The sequence below is a fragment of the Lithobates pipiens genome, unplaced genomic scaffold (genome assembly GCF_037356315.1).
Source record: "Lithobates pipiens isolate NorthernLeopardFrog02 unplaced genomic scaffold, aLitPip1_a1.2 Scaffold_27, whole genome shotgun sequence".
NCBI classification, from domain to species: Eukaryota; Metazoa; Chordata; class Amphibia; order Anura; family Ranidae; genus Lithobates; species Lithobates pipiens.
The window spans coordinates 169594228-169619437 of record NW_027507788.1 but is presented as its reverse complement, the minus strand read 5'-3'; the positions used below and the strand labels follow the sequence as shown (position 1 = coordinate 169619437).

The 25210-nt window shown below is 43.2% G+C and overlaps 1 protein-coding gene across 1 annotated transcript in view; it reads right to left on the bottom strand.

Annotated features, from left to right (window-relative positions):
• ADAMTS15 (ADAM metallopeptidase with thrombospondin type 1 motif 15) overlaps nt 1–25210 on the bottom strand; it is a 74121-nt gene that overhangs the window by 10110 nt on the left and 38801 nt on the right. Inside the window, exons 2-6 of the mRNA XM_077457891.1 lie at nt 21404–21536; nt 16711–16878; nt 14274–14557; nt 5177–5354; nt 751–926 (exon numbers count right to left, since the gene is read on the bottom strand). Coding sequence (XP_077314017.1) covers nt 751–926; nt 5177–5354; nt 14274–14557; nt 16711–16878; nt 21404–21536 — 939 coding nt within the window. The remainder of the gene's footprint in view (nt 1–750; nt 927–5176; nt 5355–14273; nt 14558–16710; nt 16879–21403; nt 21537–25210) is intronic.

The following is a 25210-nucleotide window of genomic DNA, read 5'->3' as shown; positions in this document are numbered from 1 at the left end:
GAATTGCTGGGTCTCTACACCTGCTGTACCTATTATGAGGGGTTCCCACCATCCTTGAACTGGGTTCTCAAGTCTGTATACCTGCTGCACCTATTATGATGGGTTCCCACCATCCCTGCACTAAGTTCCCGGTTCTGTACATCTGCCGTACCTATTATGAGGGGTTCCCACCATCCCTGAAATAAGTTAGCAGATTTGTACATCTGCCGTACCTATTGTGAGGAGTTCCCACCATCCCTGTGGTGAGTTGCAAGGTCTGCACGCCTTCTGTGCCCATTATGAGGGGCTCCCACTTGCATGATTTTATGTATTATATATTATAGAGAATATATATATATATATAATATAATAGGTGGAGTGGGAACATTCTACTAAGGGTGGTGACAAAAGCTGGGTTTCACCAGAATTGAGTAAGGGCAGATGATTCATGTAGCATTTACATCCTTGAATCCATCTGCCCCTAGTTAAGGCATGCACGCAGGAGGGAGTGCTTAGCTGAGAAACCCCCTCCTCTACTCCTGAAGACTGCTAGGATGTATGATATTTTGAACTAGGCCTAGAAACCAGGAAATAACTGAAGAAATGTAAAAAAAAAAAAAGTTTAAAACAAGTAAATATAATATACTTTCTTATCTCTTTACTAATGCCATCGGCATACTGATTTATCTGCAATCTACTTTATATGTCAGCAGAAAAACAACACCACCACATCTGTCTGTCTGTGCAGTCTCCGCCCTTCAGGGTACCAACCTTGGGTGCCAGGACATAGAAGTAGCCGGTGCCATTGGCTCTGCAGATGAGCTTGCACTTGTCTCTTGGGGACACTCCGGAGTATTTGGGGACCCAGCCTACTGTGGATGTCAGTCGATTGGTGCTGTGGTTGTAACCATTGAAAGCTTCACATTGCTCCTCCCGGAAGCCTTTACCTGGAAGGGGGAGGAGAAAATTCACTGAAGATGATGATAGAACGATGTGCCAGTAATAGCTGGGAGAGGTCAGTATATAATGTGTCAGTAATAGATAGGAGGGGTGATATAATGTGTCAGTAATAGAAATGGGGGGGGGGGGTGATATAATGTGTCAGTAATAGATAGGAGGGGTGATATAATGTGTCAGTAATAGAAATGGGAGGGGGGGTGATATAATGTGTCAGTAATAGATAAGAGGGGTGATATAATGTGTCAGTAATAGATAGGAGGGGTGATATAATGTGTCAGTAATAGATAGGAGGGGTGATATAATGTGTCAGTAATAGATAGGAGGGGTGATAATATGTGTCAGCAATAGATGGAAGGGGTCAGTATATAATGTGCACTTAATAGATAGGAGGGGAGATATAATGTGTAAGTAATAGATGGGAGGGGTCAGTATATAATGCATCAGTAATGCACAAGAGGGGTAAGTATATCATGTGTTAGTATTAGATGGGAGGGGTCACTATATAATGAGTCAGTATTAGATGGGAAAGGTCAGTATGTAATGTGTCAGTAATAGTTTGGAGGGGTCAGTGTGTAAAAAGTCAGTAATAGATGAATGGGGTCAGAATGTAATGTGTCAGTAATAGATGGATGGGGTCATTATGTAATGTGTCAATAATAGATGAGAGGGATCTATATATAATGTGTCAGTAATAGATGGGTGAGGTCATTATATAATGTGTCAGTAATAGATGGGAGAGGTCAGCATATAATGTGTCAGTAATAGATGAGAGAGGCCAGTATGCTATGTGTCAGTATTGGATAGGAGGGGTCAGTATATAATGTGTCAGTATTAGATGGGAGAGGTCAGTATATAATGTGTCAGTAATAGATGGGAGAGGTCAGTATGTAATGTGTTAGTAATAGATGGGAGGGGTCAGTATATAATTTGTCAGTAATAGATGGATGGGGTCAGTAATAGATGGGAGGGGTCAGTATATAATTTGTCAGTAATAGATGGATGGGGTCAGTAATAGATGGGAGGGGTCAGTATGTAATTTGTCAGTAATAGATGGATGGGGTCAGTAATAGATGGGAGGGGTCAGTATGTAATGTGTTAGTAATAGATGAAAGGGGTCATTATTTAATGTGTCAGTAACAGATGGGAGGGGCCAGTATGTAATGTGTCAGTGATAGATGGGAGGGGTCAGTATGTAATGTGCCAGTAATAGAAGGGAGAGGCCGGTATGTAATTTGTCAGTAATAGATGGATGGGGTCATTATGTAATGTGTCAATAACAGATATGAGAGGTCAGTATATAATGTGTCAGTAATCGATGAGAGGGATCAGTATATAATGTGTCAGTAATAGATGGGAGAGGTCATTATATAATGTGTCAGTAATAGATGGGAGGGGTCAGTATATAATGTGTCAGTAAAAGATGGAAGCGGCCAGTATGTAATGTGTCAGTAATAGATGGGACGGATCAGTATGTAATTTGTCAGTAATAGATGGATGGGGTCAGTAATAGATGGGAGGGGTCAGTATGTAATGTGTCAGTAAAAGATGGATGGGGTAAGTAATAGATGGGAGGGGTCAGTATGTAATGTGTTAGTAATAGATGAAAGGGGTCATTATTTAATGTGTCAGTAACAGATGGGAGGGGCCAGTATGTAATGTGTCAGTAAAAGATGGATGGGGTCAGTAATAGATGGGAGGGGTCAGTATGTAATGTGTTAGTAATAGATGAAAGGGGTCATTATTTAATGTGTCAGTAACAGATGGGAGGGGCCAGTATGTAATGTGTCAGTGATAGATGGGAGGGGTCAGTATGTAATGTGTCAGTAACAGATGGGAGGGGCCAGTATGTGATTTGTCAGTAATAGATGGATAGGGTCGGTATGTAATGCGTGTCACCAGTATCAGGGTGGGAGCTTAGTGAAGTATTGCTCAGGGGCTCAGTGTACACAAATCAGAGAGGTAATATGGAAGGCCATAAGGTATTTGAATGTACCAAGAAGCTCAGTGGCCATGTACTGTCAATAGGTGAAAAACATGGAAAGTCAGGAGGATCTCCACTTATCTGGGTCATCTAAATCAGGTACAGTGTGCACATATCAGGGCCAGGATAGCTATATGGTCTCACCTGTAGGAGGGCAGGTTTAGAGACCCGACATGGAAGTAAGGGGGAGCACACAGTGCTGTATAGAGCATGCTCACTTGTATCTGGTCATGGTTCAGGGAACAGGCATGGAGGTAAGGCCAGTATACAGTGAAAAATACAGTGGGAAATAATTATTTGATCCCTTGCAGATTTTGTAAGTTTGCCCACTTACAAAGAAAGGAAGGGTATATCATTTTTTATCATAGGTGGTTTTTTAAATGATAGTGACAGAATATCAACCACAAATCCAGAAAAATCACATGATACAAATGTTATAAATGAAGTTGTAGCTTAGTGAGTAAAATAAATATTTGATCCCCAAGCAAAACATGACTTAGTAGTTGGTGGAGAAACCCTTGTTGGAAAGCACAGAGGTAAGACGTTTCTTGTAGTTGGTTACCAGCTTTGCTTGGGATTTTGCTCCACTCTTCTTTACAGATCTTCTATAAATTCTTAGGCTGGGTTCACACTCAAATCAGATGTGGCTCACAGCAGGGGTCCGGTGCATCCCTGTTCTCCGTTTTAGGAACAGATCAGGCCTGAATTTTTGCCTGAATTTGCACCTGAAATGGAGTCAAAGATGCACAGGAACCCCATGCAAGCCGCTCTGCAGCTGCTCCGGAGATATGTGAACCACCTCCATTGAGAGCTGGTCACAGTCCTCTGTCATGCGTATTAGATGCGGGGAAGCCCACATCCATTTCACATAAGTGTGACCCTAGCCTTAAGGTTTCTTGGCTGTCGCTTGCCAACTTGAAGTTTCAGCTCCCTTTTTTAAATTTTCTATAGGATTAAGGTCTGGAGACTGACTAGGTCACTCCATAGCCCTAATGTGCTTCTTCCTGAGCCACTCCTTTGTTGCCTTGGCGGTATGTTTTGGGTCATTGTCATGCTGGAAGACCCATCCACCACCTATCTTTAGTGTTCTGGCTAAGGAAAGAAGGTTTCCATCCAAGATTTTACAATACATGGCTCCGTCCATTGGTCCCTCAATGCGGCAAAGTTGGCCTGTACCTTTAGCAGAGAAAAAGCCTAATGCATAATGTTTCCACCTCTATGCTTGACTGTAGGGATGATGTTCTTAGGTTCATAGTCAGCATTTCTTCCTTCAAACACGGCGAATCGAGTTCATGCCAAAGATCTCAATTTTGGTCTCATCTGACCACAGCACTTTTTCCCAATCCTTCTCTCAATCATTTAGATGCCCACTGGCAAACTGCAGATGGGCCTTTACATGTGCCTTCTAGAGGAGGGAGACTTTGCCAGCGCTGCAGATTCAACCCATAGCGGCGTATTGTGTCATCAATGGTTTGTTTGGTGACTGTGGTCCCAACCATCTTGAGATCATTCACAAGCTCCTCCCGTGTAGTTCTGGGCTGATCCCTCACTTTTCTCATGTTACCCCATGAGGAAAATCTTCCATGGAGCACCATACCGAGGCCGATTGATGGCTATTTTGTATTTCTTTCATTTGCAAATAATCCCTCCAATAGTTGTCTCCCTCTCACCAAGCTTCTTGTTGATGGTCTTGTTGCCCATCCCAGCCTTGTACAGATCTACAATCTTGTCCCTGACGTCCTTTGACAGCTCTTTGGTGTTGCCCATGATGGTGAGGTTTGAATGGAAGAAAGAGATTCTGTGGACAGGTGTCTTTTATACACATAACGAGTTGTCATTAGGAGCATCTTCTTAAACTGACAGGACTAATCTGTGTACCACATGGGTACTTACTGTAGCCAGTCTGTGGGAGCCAGAATTATTGTTGGTTGGTAGGGCATCAAATACTTATTTTACTCACTGAACTGCAATTCAATTTATAACATTTGCATCATGTATTTTTTTGGGGGGGGATTTTTGGTTGATATTCTGTCTCTAGCATTTAAAATGCACCTATGATAACAATTATAGACCATCATTTTTTTTTTAAAGTGGGCAAACGTACAAAATCTGCAGGGGATCAAATAATTCTTTTTTACACTGTACATATATAGTGCTGTACAGTGGACAATCACTTGTATCAGGACAGTAGTTCTTGGAACAGATATGGAGGTAAGGGCAATATACTGTATATAGTACTGTACAGAGGACACTCACCTGTATCAGGACAGGGATTCAGTGAGCAGGATCTGTATTTGACCCGTAGACCCTCACAGAAGCCCCCTCCGTGGGATGGTTCTGGGTTGTTACATTCTCTCTTTGCCAGCTGAACCCCTCCACCACATGTCCGGGAGCACTGTCCATATGGGCTCCACTTCCCCCAAGACCCATCCACCTAGACATAGGATGAAATAAAGAATTAGGCGATAACCAGTTCCAAGCCTATATGATGTCATTATTACATCATGATCTGTCATTTCTATCCTTCTCACTCTATGCCCCCACCGCCATCACCAATGCTACCCTGAGGACCACGATAGCCTTGTGTACAGTGTACAATGCCGCAGCACATGTTGGTGTGATAGAAGCTGGAGGTTGTGCTGTGCTATGAAATGTTTCCATTATTACCCAATCCCCCATACATGTGTGAGCAGGTCCACAGGCGGAGGAGGAAGGGGCACAGATATTTATTTATCACAGGAGGTGCCAAGGACATTGCTGCGGAACATGGAATCTTTGGCCAACACAGAGGAACACATCCTCAGCCCACCTGAGGGATCCTATTTACCTTTCATGGCAGTGAGATGTACAGACACATACACACAGGACCATCTGTGCCCGGCCCTATAGGGAATGGATCTGGCAGAGTCCTTGAGAATAACGCAATAAGTGACAGCGTACACAGCAGATGTTGGTCTGCACACTTTAGGAAAATATGACATTTTTGTAGCATTTAAAGCGGAATTCCGTTAAAAAGTTTTGCTTTAAGTCCTCCCTTCTTCCCCTGCCGCATATATGACATGTCTTTTTTTAGGCTTTGTAGCTGCTGACTTTTGATTTTTTTTTTCTCCATAGTGAACCACCTCTTTAAGGATCAATCAGTTAAAAAATAGAAGTGTACATATTGTTTTTATAAATCTAAAAGCTTGTCCCCAATAGGTAGATACATGAGACACAGAGCAGAAAAGGAGGACAGCCACCAGAAGAAGCACTTAAAGGTAAAAAAAAAGAAATCTCTGCCCTTGTGGGAGGGGCAGAGACACAAACTACTGCAGGAAATCTCACCATTGTGGGAGGGGCAGAGACACAAACTACTGCAGGAAATCTCACCATTGTGGGAGGGGCAGAGACACAAACTACTGCGGGGAGATCTCACCATTGTGGGAGGGGCAGAGACACAAACTACTGCGGGGAGATCTCACCATTGTGGGAGGGGCAGAGACACAAACTACTGCAGGGAAATCTCACCATTGTGGGAGGGGCAGAGACACAAACTACTGCAGGAAATCTCACCATTGTGGGGGGGGGGGGGAGGGGGGCAGAGAGACAAACTACTGCCGGGAGATCTCACCATTGTGGGAGGGGCAGAGACACAAACTACTGTTGGGAAATCTCAGCATTTTAGGAGGGGCAGAGACACCAGTATATGTAGAGAAGTCTGCCCATTGTGGGAGGGGCAGAGACACCAGTATATGTAGTGAAGTCTGCCCATTGTGGGAGGGGCAGAGACACCAGTATATGTAGAGAAGTCTGCCCATTGTCGGAGGGGCAGAGACACCAGTATATGAAGAGAAGTCTGCCCATTGTGGGAGGGGCAGAGACACCAGTATATGAAGAGAAGTCTGCCCATTGTGGGAGGGGCAGAGACACCAGTATATGAAGAGAAGTCTGCCCATTGTCGGAGGGGCAGAGACACCAGTATATGAAGAGAAGTCTGCCCATTGTGGGAGGGGCAGAGACACCAGTATATGAAGAGAAGTCTGCCCATTGTGGGAGGGGCAGAGACACCAGTATATGAAGAGAAGTCTGCCCATTGTCGGAGGGGCAGAGACACCAGTATATGAAGAGAAGTCTGCCCATTGTGGGAGGGGCAGAGACACCAGTATATGAAGAGAAGTCTGCCCATTGTGGGAGGGGCAGTGACTCAATAATAACCATGTACAACTCTTACCACTGCAGACTCCAAAAGTTGTTAGAAAGAAGATGTTATAATGACTGTGTTATGGGATGAAGGACCAAAAAAATAACATAGTATGGGTAGAGAAAAGTAGAAAGCAGGAAGCAGGGCAGAGCTCACGCTACAGATAGCTTTCATTGAAGAACTGCTATCATAGTATGAAGTGTAATACCCTAGGAGTTATATTACACATTAATGCACTGTGTTTATTGCAATCCATCCCAAGGGGGCTGTCTTGGACTAGAACATTTGAATGAATGGGGTAGTGAAATAATTGGTAAAAACGGAGGAAACCCTGTGACTATGATGTTAGGAGGAGCGGTACTATATACTGAAGGTCACACGCATTGGGTCATGGACCGAGGGGGGCAAATCACTGTCCTTAATGTCTTCAGCCTATAAAAGACAGCAGAGATGTATGTGAAAGTACATGCGTGGAAAGCAGTAAATGTGTTTGATGTTGCAGCTGGATAGGATGATGGGCAGGATATATACTCTCTTATAACTCATAGTAATGACCGCCCGGACAAACAGGAACAGATGTGAAAATGATCACAGCTTGTAATAGATGCAGCGGACGAAGATTTTTTTTTCTCTAGTGACATTCATGGACACAGCAGATACAATAAAATAACATTAATAACCCAGGAGAATGTGTACATAATTAGAGTCATCTTCCATCTACATGTGGATCAATCACTGATCAGCGTTACCTTCTTTGAGATGAGAACATGTTGTATGGAAAGAACCAACTGTGCAAGTTTGTGTTATCTTATGAGATATTACAATGTCCCCCTTATGTACTACTATGCTGTATTCTAATACTTCATTATGTACTCTGCTCTATTCTAATACTTCATTATGTACTAATCTGCTGAATTCTAATACCTCATTATGTACTACTATGCTGTATTCTTATATTCATTATGTACTACTCTGCTGAATTCTAATACCTCATTATGTACTACTATGCTGTATTCTTATATTCATTATGTACTACTCTGCTGAATTCTAATACCTCATTATGTACTACTATGCTGTATTCTAATACTTCATTATGTACTCTGCTCTATTCTAATACTTCATTATGTACTAATCTGCTGAATTCTAATACTTCATTAGGTACTACTCTGCTGTATTCTAATATTCATTATGTACTACTCTGCTGAATTCTAATACCTCATTATGTACTACTCTGCTGTATTCTAATACTCGTTATGTACTACTCTGCTGTATTCTAATACCTCATTATGTACTACTATGCTGTATTCTAATATTCATTATGTACTACTCTGCTGAATTCTAATACCTCATTAAGTACTACTATGCTGTATTCTAATACTTCATTAGGTACTACTCTGCTGTATTCTAATACTTGTTATGTACTACTCTGCTGTATTCTAATACCTCATTATGTACTTCTCTGCTGTATTCTAATACCTCATTATGTACTTCTCTGCTGTATTCTAATATTCATTATGTACTACTATGCTGTATTCTAATACTTCATTATGTACTACTATGCTGTAATCTAATACCTCCTTATGTAATACTCTGCTGCATTCTAATACTTCATTAGGTACTACTTGGATGTATTCTAATACCTCATTATCTACTACTCTGCTGTATACTAATACCTCATTATGTACTACTATGCTGTATTCTAATACCGCATTATGTACTACTATGCTGTATTCTAATACTTCATTAGGTACCACTCAGATGTATTTTAATACCTCATTATGTACTACACTGCTGTATACTAATACCTCGTTATGTACTACTATGCTGTATTCTAATACTTCATTAGGTACTACTCTGCTGTATTTTAATACTTTATTATGTTATACTCTGCAGCAGCGTTGCACCAGTGCCGATACTGAGCATTTGCACATGTCCTTGTACTTGTACTCCAATACTAAAACCGATACGTTCAAGTCCACAGACTGTAACTGCCACCTTTAAGAAGAGAGGCGCAGGAGGACATCCAGACCACAGAAGTTCTGGTAAGTGTTCTACCGCTACACCACCAGGGCAGAGGCAGGTGAGCTGAGTGTTATGTGTAAAAAATAAATACACCAAGTTTAATGATTGATTTTATGTTTGCTGGCCTACCACTCGTCTTAAAGCAGAATTCCACTCAAAAGTGGAAGCTCTGCTTGTTTGTTTCCTCCCACCCTCCAGTGCCACATTTGGTGCTTTTCAGAGGGGGTGGGGGCGGGTACCTGGTTTTGACATGTATTTGTCCTCACTTTCAGGAGACCTGGGTCCCCCGTAAGTTCGGCCCCCCTTCCTCCCTCCTCCGCTGGGGCTAGTTAGAAAGTGCAGCATGCTTCGCACATGTGCAGTAGGGAACCAGTTGTAAAGCCAAAAGGCTTCACTGCCGGTTTCTCTTACCACAAATGGCAGCGGCAGCACCCAAGAGACGATCAGGAAATCGTCTGGGGTGCTGACATTGCGGAATCCCTAGACAGGTAAGTGTCCTAATATTTAGTATTACAGTATTTCATAGTTCTCAACTGTCCCTGATTTCGAGGGACTGTCCCTGATTTGGAGCAATGTCCCTCCGTCCCTAGTTCCGCCTCATTTGTCCCTCATTTTGGTCTGATCTATAGAGTTGTATATAAAATGCACTTTTTATCTATCAAAAAGTGTTTCCCCAGTGCTAAACCTTTCATCTGATTTCTAAATTGCTGCATTTGTAAATTCCAAAAGCCAATATAAAGGAATAGTAGTGGTAAAAAAAAATCACTTGTGGGTTTACTCAATCTTGTTTTTTGTAGAATTCACCTTTAAGGGGGCGTAGCAAAGGGTGTGTCCTACTCCTGCATACTTTTACTGACAGGTGTTCCTCATTCCCATCTCTAAAAGTTGGAAGGTATGGTATTTGTAGCTGCTGACTTTTAAGATTTTGGTGGGGGGGGGGGTTTGCTGGAGCATCCCTACTCTGCTGTATTATAACCCAATTATGTATCTTTCCATCTATTAAATCTTCTGCCCTTGTTGTTTTAACTTTGGATAGTAAGAGTGAGAGTTTGCCAGGAATGAGTCTTAAGAGGGCCAATGAGAGCTACAGAGCTGGAGGTGTGCCGCTGTGTCTGTGTAAATCCAGGAAGTGAACAGGCAGCATCTTCAGCTGCCCACAGTAAAAATGGTTGCAGCCAGACTCAGTGGAGGGAGGTTTCTGCTACATATTTGGCAAGTACAGAGTCACAGTTTATATAAAATAATACGCAAAGTGGTTGGAGGGAAGCTTCAGAATGGTAAAGATGTTTTTATTACAAAATATGGGACCAGACTGCAGTTCCTCTTTAATTATAATACCTTGATATATTACACTCTGCTGTATTACAATACTCAGTTATGTTATACTCTGTTGAATTATAACACTCAGTTATGTTTTACTCTGTTGTATCATAATAATAAACCGTTCTACTACTATTCTGTTCTAATATCCCAAGCTGGTTCTGCTCTGCTGTACATGTTTTACACGGCCTTAATATAACACCCCCATTATGTTCTACTATGCAGTAATATAACACCCTGAACATGCTCTACTCTACTGTAATATAATTACTGATGTAGCACCCTGGTGTTTAGGCAGGGTTGCTCCTAAATTTACTTGCCAGGTATAGCTACCTTGGCTAATTGTTGAGGATCAATTGATTTCACTCTAAATCCGTAATTGCTGCACTTCTCTCTTTTGCCGCTGGGTGGTCGGGTACCTAGTGGCATTAGATAAGACAAGGGCAAAGCAAGGACAGATTATGAGTATATGGGGTATCTCAGCCAATGGGCAGGGGTTTTATTAAATCCCTTGGCCTGCTGGGAGACCCTATATATTTGGGTGGAGTCGTGTGATTAGTGTTCTGTGCCACCTGGACGGCTGTCTGGGTGGACGTGTGTTGTGTTGCCCAGGCTGCTAGGCTGGAGTTTGGGCCTATCCAGGGTACATCTGGCTGCCAGGCTGTCTGAGGGCCTATCCAGTAGCAAGAGAGCAGCGTAGGGTTGGGATTGTGGCTTGCAGTCCAAACAGGATTGACAGTTCTGCCAGCTGGAGAACCTGTCTTGATCGGAGGTAGAGGGGAAGCTGTCGCCACTAAGGGTCCAACCACCTTATTACCAGGGACCACAGTGAGTACCGGAGCAGAATTATCACCAACCAGGGACGGGGAAGAATCTGGAAACTTCAGCAGGTATCAAACCAGGGACCCAGCCAGCGGAGGTGACGCTTGCAGAGCAACCTTGTGTGCCAAGCCAAGGACCAAGCAGGCCAGTGGGGTGAAGCTTGAGAGGTATCTTGAGTGCTAAGCTAGGGACCCAGCAGAGAGGTGGGGGTGATGCTTGAGGAAGATACCACTGTGAAGATTGGAGGAGTTTAAGGGATTCAGTGGCAGAGAATAATCTAGTCTAGTGAGAGATTGGGAGCTCAGTGAGTTGAAGAACTACAAGAAGTGATTGTAGTGGAAGTGATGGAACTGTTACACTTTGTGTTAAAAAAATGGTAAAGACTGTTACCATAGGAGAAAGCATTCCTACACATGCAGATGTGGCATCTTGCTGGATGCTTTTCCCTGCATGGCTGTCCTCCTGTAGAAGTCTCAAAGTCTTGCCAATTAATATTGCAACTGCTCAAGTGTGTCCTGGCCCTAAACCCTCTCTCCCAAAGTTCTGTTAAGAGAAATAAAATCTCTTTGCATTCAAGAAGTGTCTGGCGCCCATGAATATACCTTGCATTACACCCACTATGCCTTGCAAGCCACCATATACAGAAGGATATCAGCTATCTCTGGCCCTGGAGGTTCTCATTAGACTGAAAGAAGCCTGGGACCTTGCTACACCTGTTATCTAATTTCTTGTTGCAATATAATAATACACCCATTGTGTTCTACTCTGCACTAATATAATACCCAATTTTGTTCTACTATGTTGTATTATAGACATGATGTGTTCTGCTATTCTTTAATACCCAAAAATGTTCTACTCTGCTGTATTACACTACTCAGGGTATAGGATCTCTGTGTCATCAATTTGCACAATTTTGATGTCTCCATGTCCAATAGTTTGTTTATTATTATATGTATTTTTCTAGATAGTTACTTAATAAAATTCCTACTTTTTCTATTTTGTGTGTTGGTTGTACCTTAAATATCCCACCCCAGGGGTCCCTCTCTCTTCTACTCAGGGTATGTTCCATTTCACTCTATTACAAACCCCCAACATGTTTCACTCTGCTATATATTACCTTGTTATGTTGTTATGTACTACTCTGCTGTATTATAATGCCTTGTTATGTTCTCCTGACCTGTATATGACAATCTGCACTGTTCCCCGATACATCACATTGGAATGGCCTATCAATCGCTATCACCCCAAGCATCAGGAAGAGAAGGAGACCTCCCGGTAGTATCTGGATACAAATGTTTCTATTACTCAGACATATGAAGGGAGTTATGTAACAGGGTGAGAAATGCCCCCCATCCACAGAGATCCAACCTCTTCATCTCTTCCAGGAACATTTACTGGTAGTGCAGATGGATGTCATATGTTGTTGTATATAATAACAGCTACTGTATATATCTGTGACCTTCTAAGCACTTACTCCAGGAACGCTCCTTTGCCAGTTTCCCTCCATTAAAAATAATAGCTAATATTAGGTTAGAGGTGGAATAAATGTCGGCAATATTTAAGGCTAAAACCTCCCTATAAATTGGTAAAGTGCTGTATTTCCAAGATTTCCAGGATTTTTGTTCTTGGATAATTTTTAACAAATTATTTTTATATAGTTAGGCCAGGCCTGGGTTTGTTAGAGATACTTTCTTTTTGAATAATGCATGCTCAAAACTGTGTAACCCAAAGTCTCCATCTTACTATCTTCCCAGAAGGACAGTGCCATCCTTGTTCAGGCATCATCTAGAGTTAGCATCTACTTCCCTGCACTGAAATGCTGGCCTAGTTCTGAAGCCTCTTCTGTACAATGGAAAAATTTGTTTTGTTTTGGATTTGTTGGTTAAGTTAATCATTTCATTTCATTATATTCATTGTGTTAGAATGATTCTTTTATCAGAAATTAGTTTTCTACATTCAAATTCATTTTGTATATTTGTTATTTTCAAATTAATTTCAAATTTAAATTTAGAAAGACGGCTATATTCATTTTATTTATTCTATCTTAATCTATTCTATTTTTTCTATTATATTCTATATTTTTTTATTTTAATATATTCTATTGTATTCTGTTTTATTTTAATTGTTTTCTATAGTTTTCCTTTATTTTCTATTCTTTCCTATTCTGTTTTATGCTATTCTATTCTATTATTTTCTATTCTATTTTCTTTTCTATTCTATTTCTATTCTATAAAGCAGCCCAAGTAGGAATCATCATCGTATTTCACTTGTATACCTTGTAACTGTATTTATTGCAATATGTTTCCATTTAAAGTGTATTGTATTTGTACTGCCTACCCTCAAGTTGTAAAGCGCTGTGTAAACTGTTGGCGCTATATAAATCCTGTATAACAGGGATATGCAATTAGCGGACCTCCAGCTGTTGCAAACTACAAGATCATGCTCAGAGTCTTGCTATGCCTCATGGGACTTGTAGTTCTGGAAAAGCTGGAGGTCCGCTAATTGCATATCCCTGCTGTTTAATAATAATAATAATAATAATTTCAAATAAAAATTAATTTTCAAATTAATTTTCAAATTCATATTCGGATAATTCATTTTTTTATAATTTATTTCAGATTTGTTAAGATTTGTTACTATTGTGATTCGGTAATTTGGATATATTAGAGTCTCCGAATAACGAAAATTTCATCCGAATTTCAATTTATTCCGAAATGAATCGCACATGTCTAGTAGCCTTGATGTTTTTGTGTGTGTTGTCTCCTCGCGCTACTAACCCTCCAGTACAAAAATCCATCAAACTCACACAGCGCAGTCCCTCAGGAAAATACCGCATTATGGCTACTAGCTGGAGCTGATGATTATAAGAAATATACAAAATCTACACATTATGGGGACTATGTGCAAGACATGTGCAAATGATGAGGCATTCGCATCTAATTATTTATAAATAGATGCCATTGCGTTTCTTTGTACTGAAATGACGTATAATAGGACTTTATTTCTCACCTTATATCGGTTGGTGTTGTGTTTCTCCACACACTCTCCATTCAGGCAGAACCTTCCCTCAGCACAGCTGGTACCATCAGCCCAGGGAAAGTGGCGGGTCTGGCACACCAGCTGCCCCCGGGCTCTGCCCGTACACCAGAGCTTGGTACAATACTGCATGTAAGGGCAAGGCTTGGATCCCAGGCCAAACGCCAGCTCGCATTGTCGGCTCAGGCTGTAGCGCGCTCCGGGGAGTTCATCAGGAAGGGAGATAGGCTTTGCCGGCTCGTCCAGGAGACATTCACCTAAACAGAGAATGGAACACCATTATAAAGAGGCCAGGAGGATGTGTAAATACCCGAAGCCCTTGTACACACAGTCGGAAATTCTGACAGAAAATGTCCGATTAGGCCGCGTTGTCGGATAATCCAACCGTGTGTGGGCTCCATAGAACTTTTTCCGTCAGAATGTCCGACCAACAAAGTTTGAGAGCTGGATATAAAAATTTTCCCACAACATGATCCGATAGGACTTTGTCCGATCGTTTGTAGAGAATTCCGATCGGACAAAGTGCCACGCATGCTCAGATCAAATTACGAGAACAAAAAGTTATTGGCTGCTAGCCTGAACGTAGTCCCGTCGTAACGTACAAACGTCATCACGTTCCGAACGATTGGATTTTCGAGGTGAGCTTTTTGGGTTCCTTTTGTACCGACTCACTTCAAACCTTATCAGTTGTACTGGACTTGTGGACTCACAAGCCCTACACCATACACTGGGTGCTCCAATGGCTAAAAAAAGGGAGGGGGGGGGGGGCAAAAAGGAATGATTTGTATGACTTCACCTATTTACCCATAAGCAGAAACGAAGCTCCTTGTTTTTGAGTTTTGTGCTGGAAGTGAGGAGGCATATACAGCACCTTTTGTTATAGGAAGTCAATGCTGTATCTGTAAGCCCTTGTACACACCGTCAGACATTCCGACCACAAAATCCGTTGGATTTATTCCGACTGATTTTGTCCAAAACTGGTGTTGCATACACACGGTTGGACAAGGTTGTCGGAAAATCCGATCGTTCGGAACGTGATGACGTTCGTTCGTTACGACGGGACTACGTTCAGGCTAGTAGCCAATAGCTTTGGTCTCATAATTTGATCTGAGCATGCGTGGCACTTTGTCCGATCGGAATTCTGTACAAACGATTAGACAAAGTCCGATCGGATCATGTTGTCGGAAAATGTTATATCCAGCTCTCAAACTTTGTTCGACGGAAAAAAAGTCCATTGGAGCCCACACACGGTCGGATTATCCGACAACACAGTCCAGTCCATGGTGTGCAGGCAGTGAGGAGATGATGTGCTGTAACCTCTAGCAACTAATGAGTGAGCTGTAATGTGTGCTATAACCTATAGCAACCAGTCAGTAAGCGGCAATGAAATGCTGTAACCTCTGGCAACCAATTGCAATCTCTGCTTGATCTGATACAATAAACTGATTTTGAGTCTAGCTGCTATGTGTTGTATGTCCCAGAGCAGGTGGAGAGCAAAATTGCATGGGGGGCCCCGAAGAAAAGTTTTGCCCAGGGTCCAATCGATATTGAAGACGGCCCTGATCATACCCCTCCACTATCACCATACAAGTTTCTGTATACCCTTATCTATTACTGTACACGTGTCTGTATACCCCTATCTATCACTATACAAGTGCCAGATGTTAGTGTACCCCATCTATTATTGTATAAGTGTCAGTGTCCTCCCACCCATTTATCACTATACAGGCTCCAGTTTACTCCCCCGTCTATCACTGTAGAGGTGTCACTGTGCCCTCACCTATCACTGTACATATGTCAGTGTACCCCTCACTTATCACTGTACATATGTCAGTGTACCCCTCACCTATCACTGTGCAGATGAAAGCTTACTCCCCATCTATTAGTGTACAGATGTCAGTGTACCCCTCGCCTATCACTGTACAGTTATATATTACTATACAGATGTCAGTGTTTTCTTTACCTATCACTGTGCAGGTGACAGTGTATTCCCCATCTTTTACTGTACAAGTTTCAGTGTGCCCCCTCCCCCCTCCACAATCTAATATTGTACGGGTGTCATTATACCCTTACCTATCACTGCACAGGCATCAGTGTACTCCCATTCAAAATTGTACAGATGTCAGTGTACCCCATATCTCCCACTGCACAGGCATGGAGTGTCAGTGGAACTCTATCAGTTAATAGGGAACAGGCACTAGTGAACCCCAACTAGGACTGTACAGGACCCAATGTACCCCTCACTTGTCACTGTGCAGGTACCATAGTACCCACCACCTGTCGCGTTTCAGGTGCCAGTGTATCCCTCCATCTCTCACACTACAGGACCCATTGCACCCCTCACTCCTCATTCTTACGGTACTGATGGGCCACTGAACTGCAATTCGTAGTAGGAGCACACTTGACTCACCATGCCCGCTGTCTAAGAAGTCAGTGATGATGGCGGCACTGCACCCTGACCAGGGCTTGGCTCGGTCAATCTGGATCAATGTGGGTGACATCATATGATTCTCCTTGAGTTTTCCGAATACCTCCTCGCAGGCCTTGACGTTGTCGTGTGGCATATTGAAGACGTGACCTGCAGGGAGAGGAAAGCGTTAAGGGAGGAGGCTGACGAGATCTGTTACCAAATTATTTCCACGATTGGAAAAATGAAAAGTGGTAATATTGAGCAATTGTGATTCACTCCCAGAATCCCCCGGGATCACATCCTGTAACTGTACAGACATGTGGAAGACATTGTGTGCGGAAGAGGGGGGGGCGGGAGATTTGTCCATAATCTCTGAGAGATACGAGGAATGTATGTACATACAGACAGGGTGTCTTCAGTTACAGAACACAAATCATACAAAGGACATGCCACAACCTCATTCATACATCTGTTTACAGACACTGCAATTTATGTCACTAGAATGTGACAACAGGAGAGCCATTTAAAGAACTACTATAGGATATAAAAAAAAATCTGGTAAATGTGCGGAGTTATAACACCTTTCACCTTGCCGACCAGGTGCTGCAGTTTTACAGCAGCAACATGGCTCAGCTGCGCGAATCGCCATCATGTTACGTCACTTATTGTGGCCACTAGGGGCGCAAGTGCCCGGTGGTCGCGATGACTGCCAGGCTCCCGCGATCGCTTGTGACACGGCGAGAACCGGGATCTCTGTGTATAAACACAGAGATCCTGGTTCTGTGAGGGGAGAAAGTATGAACACAGATCTCTCTCTTCCCCTAGCAAGTCCCATCCCCCCGTCAGTTAGAACACGTAGCAGGGAACACAGTTAACCCCTTGATCGCCCCCTAGGGTTAACCCCTTCACTGCCAGTGACATTTTTACAGTAATCAATGCATTTTTAATAGCGCCAATCGTTGTATAAATGCCAACGGTCCCAAAAATGTGTCAAAATTGTCCGATGTGTCCGCTATAATGTCGCAGTCATGATAAAAATCGCAGATCGCCACCATTACATAATCTATCCCCTATTTTGTAGATGCTATAACTTTTGCGCAAACCAATCGATATACGCTTATTGCGATTTTTATTACCAAAAATATGTAGACGAATACTTATCGGCCTAAACTGAGAAAAAATTTGCTTTTTAAAATAAAAAAATTGGGATATTTTTTATAGCAAAAAGTACAAAATATTGGGGGTTATTTACAAAATGCAAATATACTTTGCACTACAAGTGCACTTGGAAGTAAAGTTGCTGTAGATCCGAGGGGGACATGCAAGGAAAGTAAAAAACAGCATTTTAGCTTGTACATGATTGAATGATAAAATCAGCAGAGCTTCTCCTTATTTCAGATCTACCCCTCAGATCTACAGCGACTGCACTTCCAAGTGCACTGCAAGTGCAAAGTGGATTCGCCTTTCCGTAAATAACCCCCATTGCTTGTAGAATTTTGAGGAAAATAATTATATAAATTTAATAATATAATAATTATAATAATTTAATCCATTTTGGAATAAAGCTGTAACATTACAAAATGTGATAAAAGTGAAGCGCTGTGAATACTTTCCTGATGCACTGTACACGAGCCTGATGTTGATCCACCGCTGTGCCTAGGACTGTCAATCAAATCCAGTCCAGAGTGTGGGGGGGGGGGGGGGGCCCAGCTGCACTGTGTGAGTCAATAAACGTAAGCAGTGTGTCTGGGGAACAAGCCAGCATGAGTAACACCCCCCCTTTCAGCAAACGGTTTGCTTGGGGGGAACTTGAAGGAAGGAAGGGCCAGGGGCATTGGCGGGGGACCACAAAAGAGGAGGATGAAGGCTGCTCTGTGCAAAACCATTGAACACAGCAGGTAAGTTTACCATGTTTGTTATTAGACAAGAGACTTTATTTTCACTTTAATATCACTTACCACTGGCGGCCTTCCAGCTGTTGCAAAACTACAAGTCCCATGAGGCATTGCAAGGCTGACAGTTACAAGCATGACTCCCACAGGCAGAGGCATGATGGGACTTGTAGTTTCGCAACAGCTGGAGGGATGCCAGTTGAGACCCCTGCTTTAAACCAATCCCATGACTGCCTTAACCCAATGATTCTAGTGACACTTTCCATCGATTGTTGGCATTCAAATGGTTAATGGGCACTTGTAATACATGATTGAATGCCAAGTCTTCAAAACAAGGGGTTATCAACAAGTTAGCCTGTCACATCTACAGATCATAGAGGGCACTGGAGGGGGTACACAGTGTGAATGAGCCCCCCCCCCATTCTCCACCATCATCCTATTTCAGAGGTTGGCCTCCATTTCCACGTTGCTCTGGTTTAATGAGCACCACAGGCCGCCCAGCGCTGGAGTCAGGATGGTAAGATTTATGGCTTCCATAATTCAAATGGAACAAACACTTCCCCAACCCGGTTATAGTGAGTGGCAATAGCAGAAGGAGAGAGTACATGTGATTGGTAACACTTGGAGGACATTCTTTATAATGCTTTGATTTAGATATGAAGATTCCAGCCTGTCTGCAGGGAAGACATACACAGTGTAATCATTATGGATCCAGAAAATTCTAACGATGGACACCAATGTGCCTGACAAGGATTATAAAACGTTCTATTTCTAGGTCCGTCAGAATTTTTGATAAAAAAAAAGTCAGATGAAGCCCACACATGATCAGAATATAAAATGGAATGATCCCGTCGGACCTTTTCTGCTGGAAAGTCCGGTGGTGTGTACACAGAATTAGGGCCTGTTCACACGGGGTGGACTCTGATTAGATCAGCAGAGGATCTGTCTGTTCCCCTGCTGATCAGAGCAGAGCGGGGAGGATAACAAGTCTGCGTCCCCTCAGTTTATGCAGAAGACAAGGACAGAGCCGCTCTCCTCTATGAACTGGTCGGTACAAATGGCCTCTGCTGTCCCTTACACCTGATTGCCCTCCAATCCGCCTAGATGGAGGGGGACAGATGCCCTTCCGATTTTATTTAGCACACCGGACTGGATTGGAGGTAAAAACATATCAAAGTGAAAGGGCCCCAAGTATGCCATCTTTACATAGTGCCACCCAGCAAGGACCAGCCTCCACCCTGAACTCCCAGGGCACGTACATTGTGACCTTTGCTGCCTACACCTTGTCCTCCTCCCTTATCCATTTGGCTCTGAGGACCAGTGCCCACAGCATGTCCGCTCGTGCGTTGGGTACTCCTGGCCATTTAAGTGCCATGCTGGTATGGGTGGCAGAAGGCAGCACCAGAGAGGAGTCAGTGCAGAGCTGTCAGGGTATTTCTGGATCCTGTGCGGCTGCCAAACCCGGAATGTGACCACATCGGCCCAGGATGGAAATAAGCAGTCTTTGAATTGTTTGCACCCTCTCATCTCTGTGTGCAGCTGCCACATTTATCCACACAGAAATGTTTGTATTTCTGGACATTTTATTCTCCATCACAGCTCTGCTATGAGATTTATGATCTCTCCTCACTGACAGCATGGAGCGAATGTGACTAAAGGCTTCCCATAACCGAATCCCAGTTATCTGCTGCAGGATAAGGCTGGTGGAGGATAAAGTCACTGTCTTCTAGTCTGTGTATGGTAGAGGCCAATATGGCATGCAGGGACTCTGTTCCTGTAAACTTGTCAAAGCACTGTTTTAACCATTTGACTACTGGCCACTTTTACCCCCTTCCTGCCCAGGCCAATTTTCAGCTTTCAGCACTCTCACACTTTGCATGACAATTGAGCGGTCATGCAACACTGTACCCACATGAGATTTTTTTTTTAAACTCACATAAAGTTTTATTTTTGTGGTATTTAATCACCAATGGGTTTTTTATTTGTTTGCTAAATAAATGAAAAATGACAGAAAATCTTGAAAAAAAAAAGTTTTTTTATTGTTTGTTATAAAATGTTGCAAACACGTAATTTTTCTCCTTCACTGATGTGTGCTGATAAGACTTCACGGATGGGCACTGATAGGCTGCACTGATGAGCACTGATAAGGAGGCACTGATTAGACTGCACGGATAGGCAGCACTGATTTGCACTAAAAGGTGGCACTGATGGGCACTAATAGGCGGCAATGAAGGGCACTGATAGGCAGCACTGGTATGTGACAGTGATGAGGAGGAACTGATTGGTAACACTGATGAGCACTGATTGGCAGTACTGGTGGGCATTGATTGGCAGCATTGGTGGGCACTGGTAGGACTGTACTGATAATCAGAACACTGATAATTAGTGCCCTGATTATCAGTGTAGATGTCCCTTTCATGCAAGCCGGTTATCGGCTCTCCTCTCCTCGCGCTGTCAGCATGAGGAATGGAATGCCGATAACCGGCTTGTGTTAACAATGTCATCAGCTGTGATTGGACACAGCTGAACACGTGGTAAAGAGTCACTGATTGGCTCTTTTCCCCAATTTGTGATTAACTGTGGCTTTGCAGGGGAGCAAGGAGAGACCTGTGAGTGCAGATGAACTTATAATTCAGTTTTACACATATTTTTATAATGGGAGGCCACAATTCTACATTCATTTATATATTTCATATACTCTAGAATTTGATACTAACACAGTTCCAATTTTCTTTTGTCTCCAGCACCATCTCAGTTATACATGTGAGGCCCTTAGTGTTGAATTTGGATGGAAGACTCACCCAGCTCATGCGCCGTGGTGAAAGCGGATGGCAGCCCATCGTCCTCGATCACTGAGCAGCTGCGTTTCGGGTCGCACATGGTGCCCACATCCGCCATGCCTAGAGTGTCGCAGGTAGAGGCTCCGCACAGGTCCTGCACGGAGGACAAAAATTCCAATCAGTATAACAATATAGACAAGTTCATATAAATGTCTAAAAGAAGGCTGTGAGTAGGGCAAGGTATAAGAGGGACACATGGAAAGATCTTAAGACAGCCTATTCTGAGTGTGTCTGCTTATGTGCTCAGTTTCCCATAAAACCAGCCAACGTGTTTTTGGGGTGGTCTTAGGAGCCCCTTATTTAGGGTGGATTATGCTTGGCGAAGAGATATAGCAAGACCTCTGCAGCAGTGCTTCCCCAAGTGTGACACACCCTGCAAAACACCCCAAAACACGATGGCTGGCTATTATTATAAAGAAAGACACAACTGGAATATCTTGTCTCCAGATATATCTTCAAATCCCGGAATCCCTCTGTCTATGAGGTTATTGATCCTAGGAAGCAGACAAACCCCTTATAAATGAATCGGTCATAAACATTATCATTCCCAATCTCATACAGCATCAATGAAACAACCACAGGGGCTGGGGGATAAAAAATACAAGTCTTTTTTTTATTGTACATATACTGTAAATACGGATTCCTCTTAAACCTTTGCTGACTCTTGTAGGATAGTTTTTGTTTTTAAGGCCTCATGCACACTGGACATTATAAAAACACCAGTAATGTAAGCTGTAGCTGTATGCCTTGCACACACAGTCGGACTTTCCGACGGAAAATGTGCGATCGGATCTTGGTATCGGAAAATCCGATCGTGTGTGGGCTCCATCTGACTTTTTCCATCACACTAAGTTTGAGAGCAGGATCTAAAATTTTCTGACAACAAAATCCGATCATTTAAATTCCGATCATGTGTAGACAATTCCGACAGACAGTGGCACGCATGCTCAGAATAAATTACGAGATTAAAGCTATTGGCTACTGCACCCTTTATAGTGCCGTCATACGTGTTCTACGTCACACTGCGTTCTGAACGATCAGATTTTCCGACAACTTTGTGCGACCGTGTGTATGCAAGACAAGTTTGGGCCAAAATTTGTCGTCGGAATGTCCGACTGTGTGTACAGGGCAGTAGGATGAGTTTTTCAGCATTTTTGTACTAGCACTTTTTAGAAAAACTATACTCCCACAAAAGCATATGGCTCAAAAATGCTGATAAACACAGAATGGTCACCTTTTTCAGTGTTTTTAAGCTTTTATCAGAGTTAGAGCATTTTTACAGCTGAAAAACGCCTCTGAAAACCCACTAGTTTTGGGGGTTTTTCTAGCCAGAAAACGCCCCTGCCGAAAAATTCTGATAACAGCCAATGTGTGCATGGACACATAGGATAACATGCTGGGGAGTTTACTGCTTGGACAAAAAAATGGCTGAAGCCAAAAAACAGCAGCTGTAAAAATGTCCAGTGTGCATGAGGCCTAAAGCCCTATACACACTATCAGATTTTCTGCTGATTTTTTCCAACAGATTTACCAAAACCATATAATAGGAGGTCAAACCGTAGGAGCTTCAATTTGAATGTAATCAAGCAGGCCCTTGCACTATATAGTTTTGGTAAATCTGAAGACAAAAATCTGCAGAAAATCCGATAGTGTGTATGGGGCTTAAAAGTTATTACTAGCTTATTCTTTTCCTGCATGCTGGTAGGCAGGCTGCCTGTGAAGCGTACCTCCTCTGTCTCCATTCCTAAAAGTTTAATGCAGAAATGCCTAATGAGATCATGAGATTATCTCACACTCCAGGAAATCTGTACTGCTCGTTTGTGAGCAACTTTTGCAGCTGTGGAATACTGAGACAGCGTAGATGACTTGAAGGCAATATCAAACCAGTTTCTGTTGTATATGTAGCACCCTCTAGTTAGGTAGGTGCTAGAGTGAGGATTTTCTAGCGGAGTCTGTAAATTTAGGCAGGCCTAGCTGGTGGCTAGGCCTGTTTGTTTTCATTCTGGGCTGGGAGTAGCTCAGGGTAACAGCTGGTGACTAAAATGCAGCATCACAGACACCTCCCTCTTTCTTCTAGAGCTTGCTAGAAAGATCTGGAAGGGGAGGAGAGGTGGAGCTGCCTGAGGTGTTTTAGGGAGCCCTGACCAATCCCCAATCTGGATTGGCAGGGGGCAGGCCTCTTTAAAGACCTGGGGTCAGCCCAGCTTGGGAGGAGTTGTCGGGTGGAAGAGCTGGAGTGAGAGAGTATGGGGGCTGTTGGGGCCCATAGGGATCTCCCCAGTTTGGGGCGGGGGGTGACCCTGGGCTGGGGCTCAGGTGCATCCAGGAGGAGTGACGAGATCCTGGAAGGAGAGGCACATGAGAGAGCAAGCAGAGGACAGAGAACACTGCTAAGCGGCTCCAGGGAGGACTACTAGTCGCAGCCGGGAGGGCTGGTGAGTGAGCACAGTCGGGAGGACTGCGGAGGCACGCCTGAGATAAGTAGGAGACTGCAGATAAGATGGGTGCAGAACCAGAAAAGAGGACTGTGGGAAGGGCAGTGGAAAGAGGTCTTTGCAGCCATTCTGGCTGGCAGGGCCTAAAGAAAGCTATCTGAGAGTGGTAGCTGAATAGAGGACAGCTAGCACTTGAACTATTTCTACAGCACATGGGCCCGAGGTCCCTGCCTGCAAAAGGCAGTTCATTGAGGCCTGGCTGAAGTAGTGTCAGGCCTACCCATGCGGTGCTAGCTAGTCTGGTGGAGTAACAGTCTACAGCAAGTGAAGTACCGGAGAGGAAATGGTATGTAGCAAGTGATGTGCTGGAGAGAAGACTGGAGTGTATATACTGGAGTGTATATAGACGTGCCAAGCAAGTTTGCACTGAATATTCCTGGACATCCCATAATTCACAATTTTCCATCCAAGTTGTATCCCCTCAAATAAAAGAAACAAAACAAAACTATGTCTCTGAGTGACAGAGATGGATGCATATCTCCCAACAGTTTGAGATGGAAATGAGGGACACCTACTAGCAAATATATGTAGGCATAGGACGCGCCCCCGAGGTCTTATGTATATTGTCCCATTATCAGGGTCTTATGTATGTTGTCCCATTATCAGGGTCTTATGTATGTTGTCCCATTATCAGGGTCTTATGTATGTTGTCCTATTATCAGGGTTTTATGTATGTTGTCCCATTATCAGGGTCTTTACGTCCTCGGGGTGGGAAGGACTGCCTGATCATGTGAAGCTGTGATGGCTGTCCTGGTCCCGTTGGTTCCCGATTATTACTAGAGACGGGGAGCTGCTATGACAATGTGGTCACTGTACTGGCAGCACGCAGTGTGCGCGCTCTCCGTACACAAACCTTGGCTGCCCATGGACCCATATGTGTAGCCTGTGGGTATTACAGCCCACCCACTTTTCCGCTGAGCTTATGCATTACAGGGGCGAGAAGAGATTAATTTGGCTATAGTTGTACTTTAATTTTACATTTCCTAACGGCACATACATTACAAAGTGTTATTTCTGGCACTTTATTCTGGCTCTTTATTAGGACACAACTTCATTTCCTCTTTACTAATATAAATCAGAAAACAATGTTTGGAAAAGAACAATGTGACTGCAGAACTACCAAACTGTGACTATTGCTGCGAGAACTATTCCTGTTATTGCCAAGCCGCAGTCTTTATAATTCATATATGGAACACAAAGTTGAATTTCGCCCACATTAGCTGGCATGGTGCCGTGTGGCATTGTGCAGATATTCCAGGGCGATGCAGTGCCA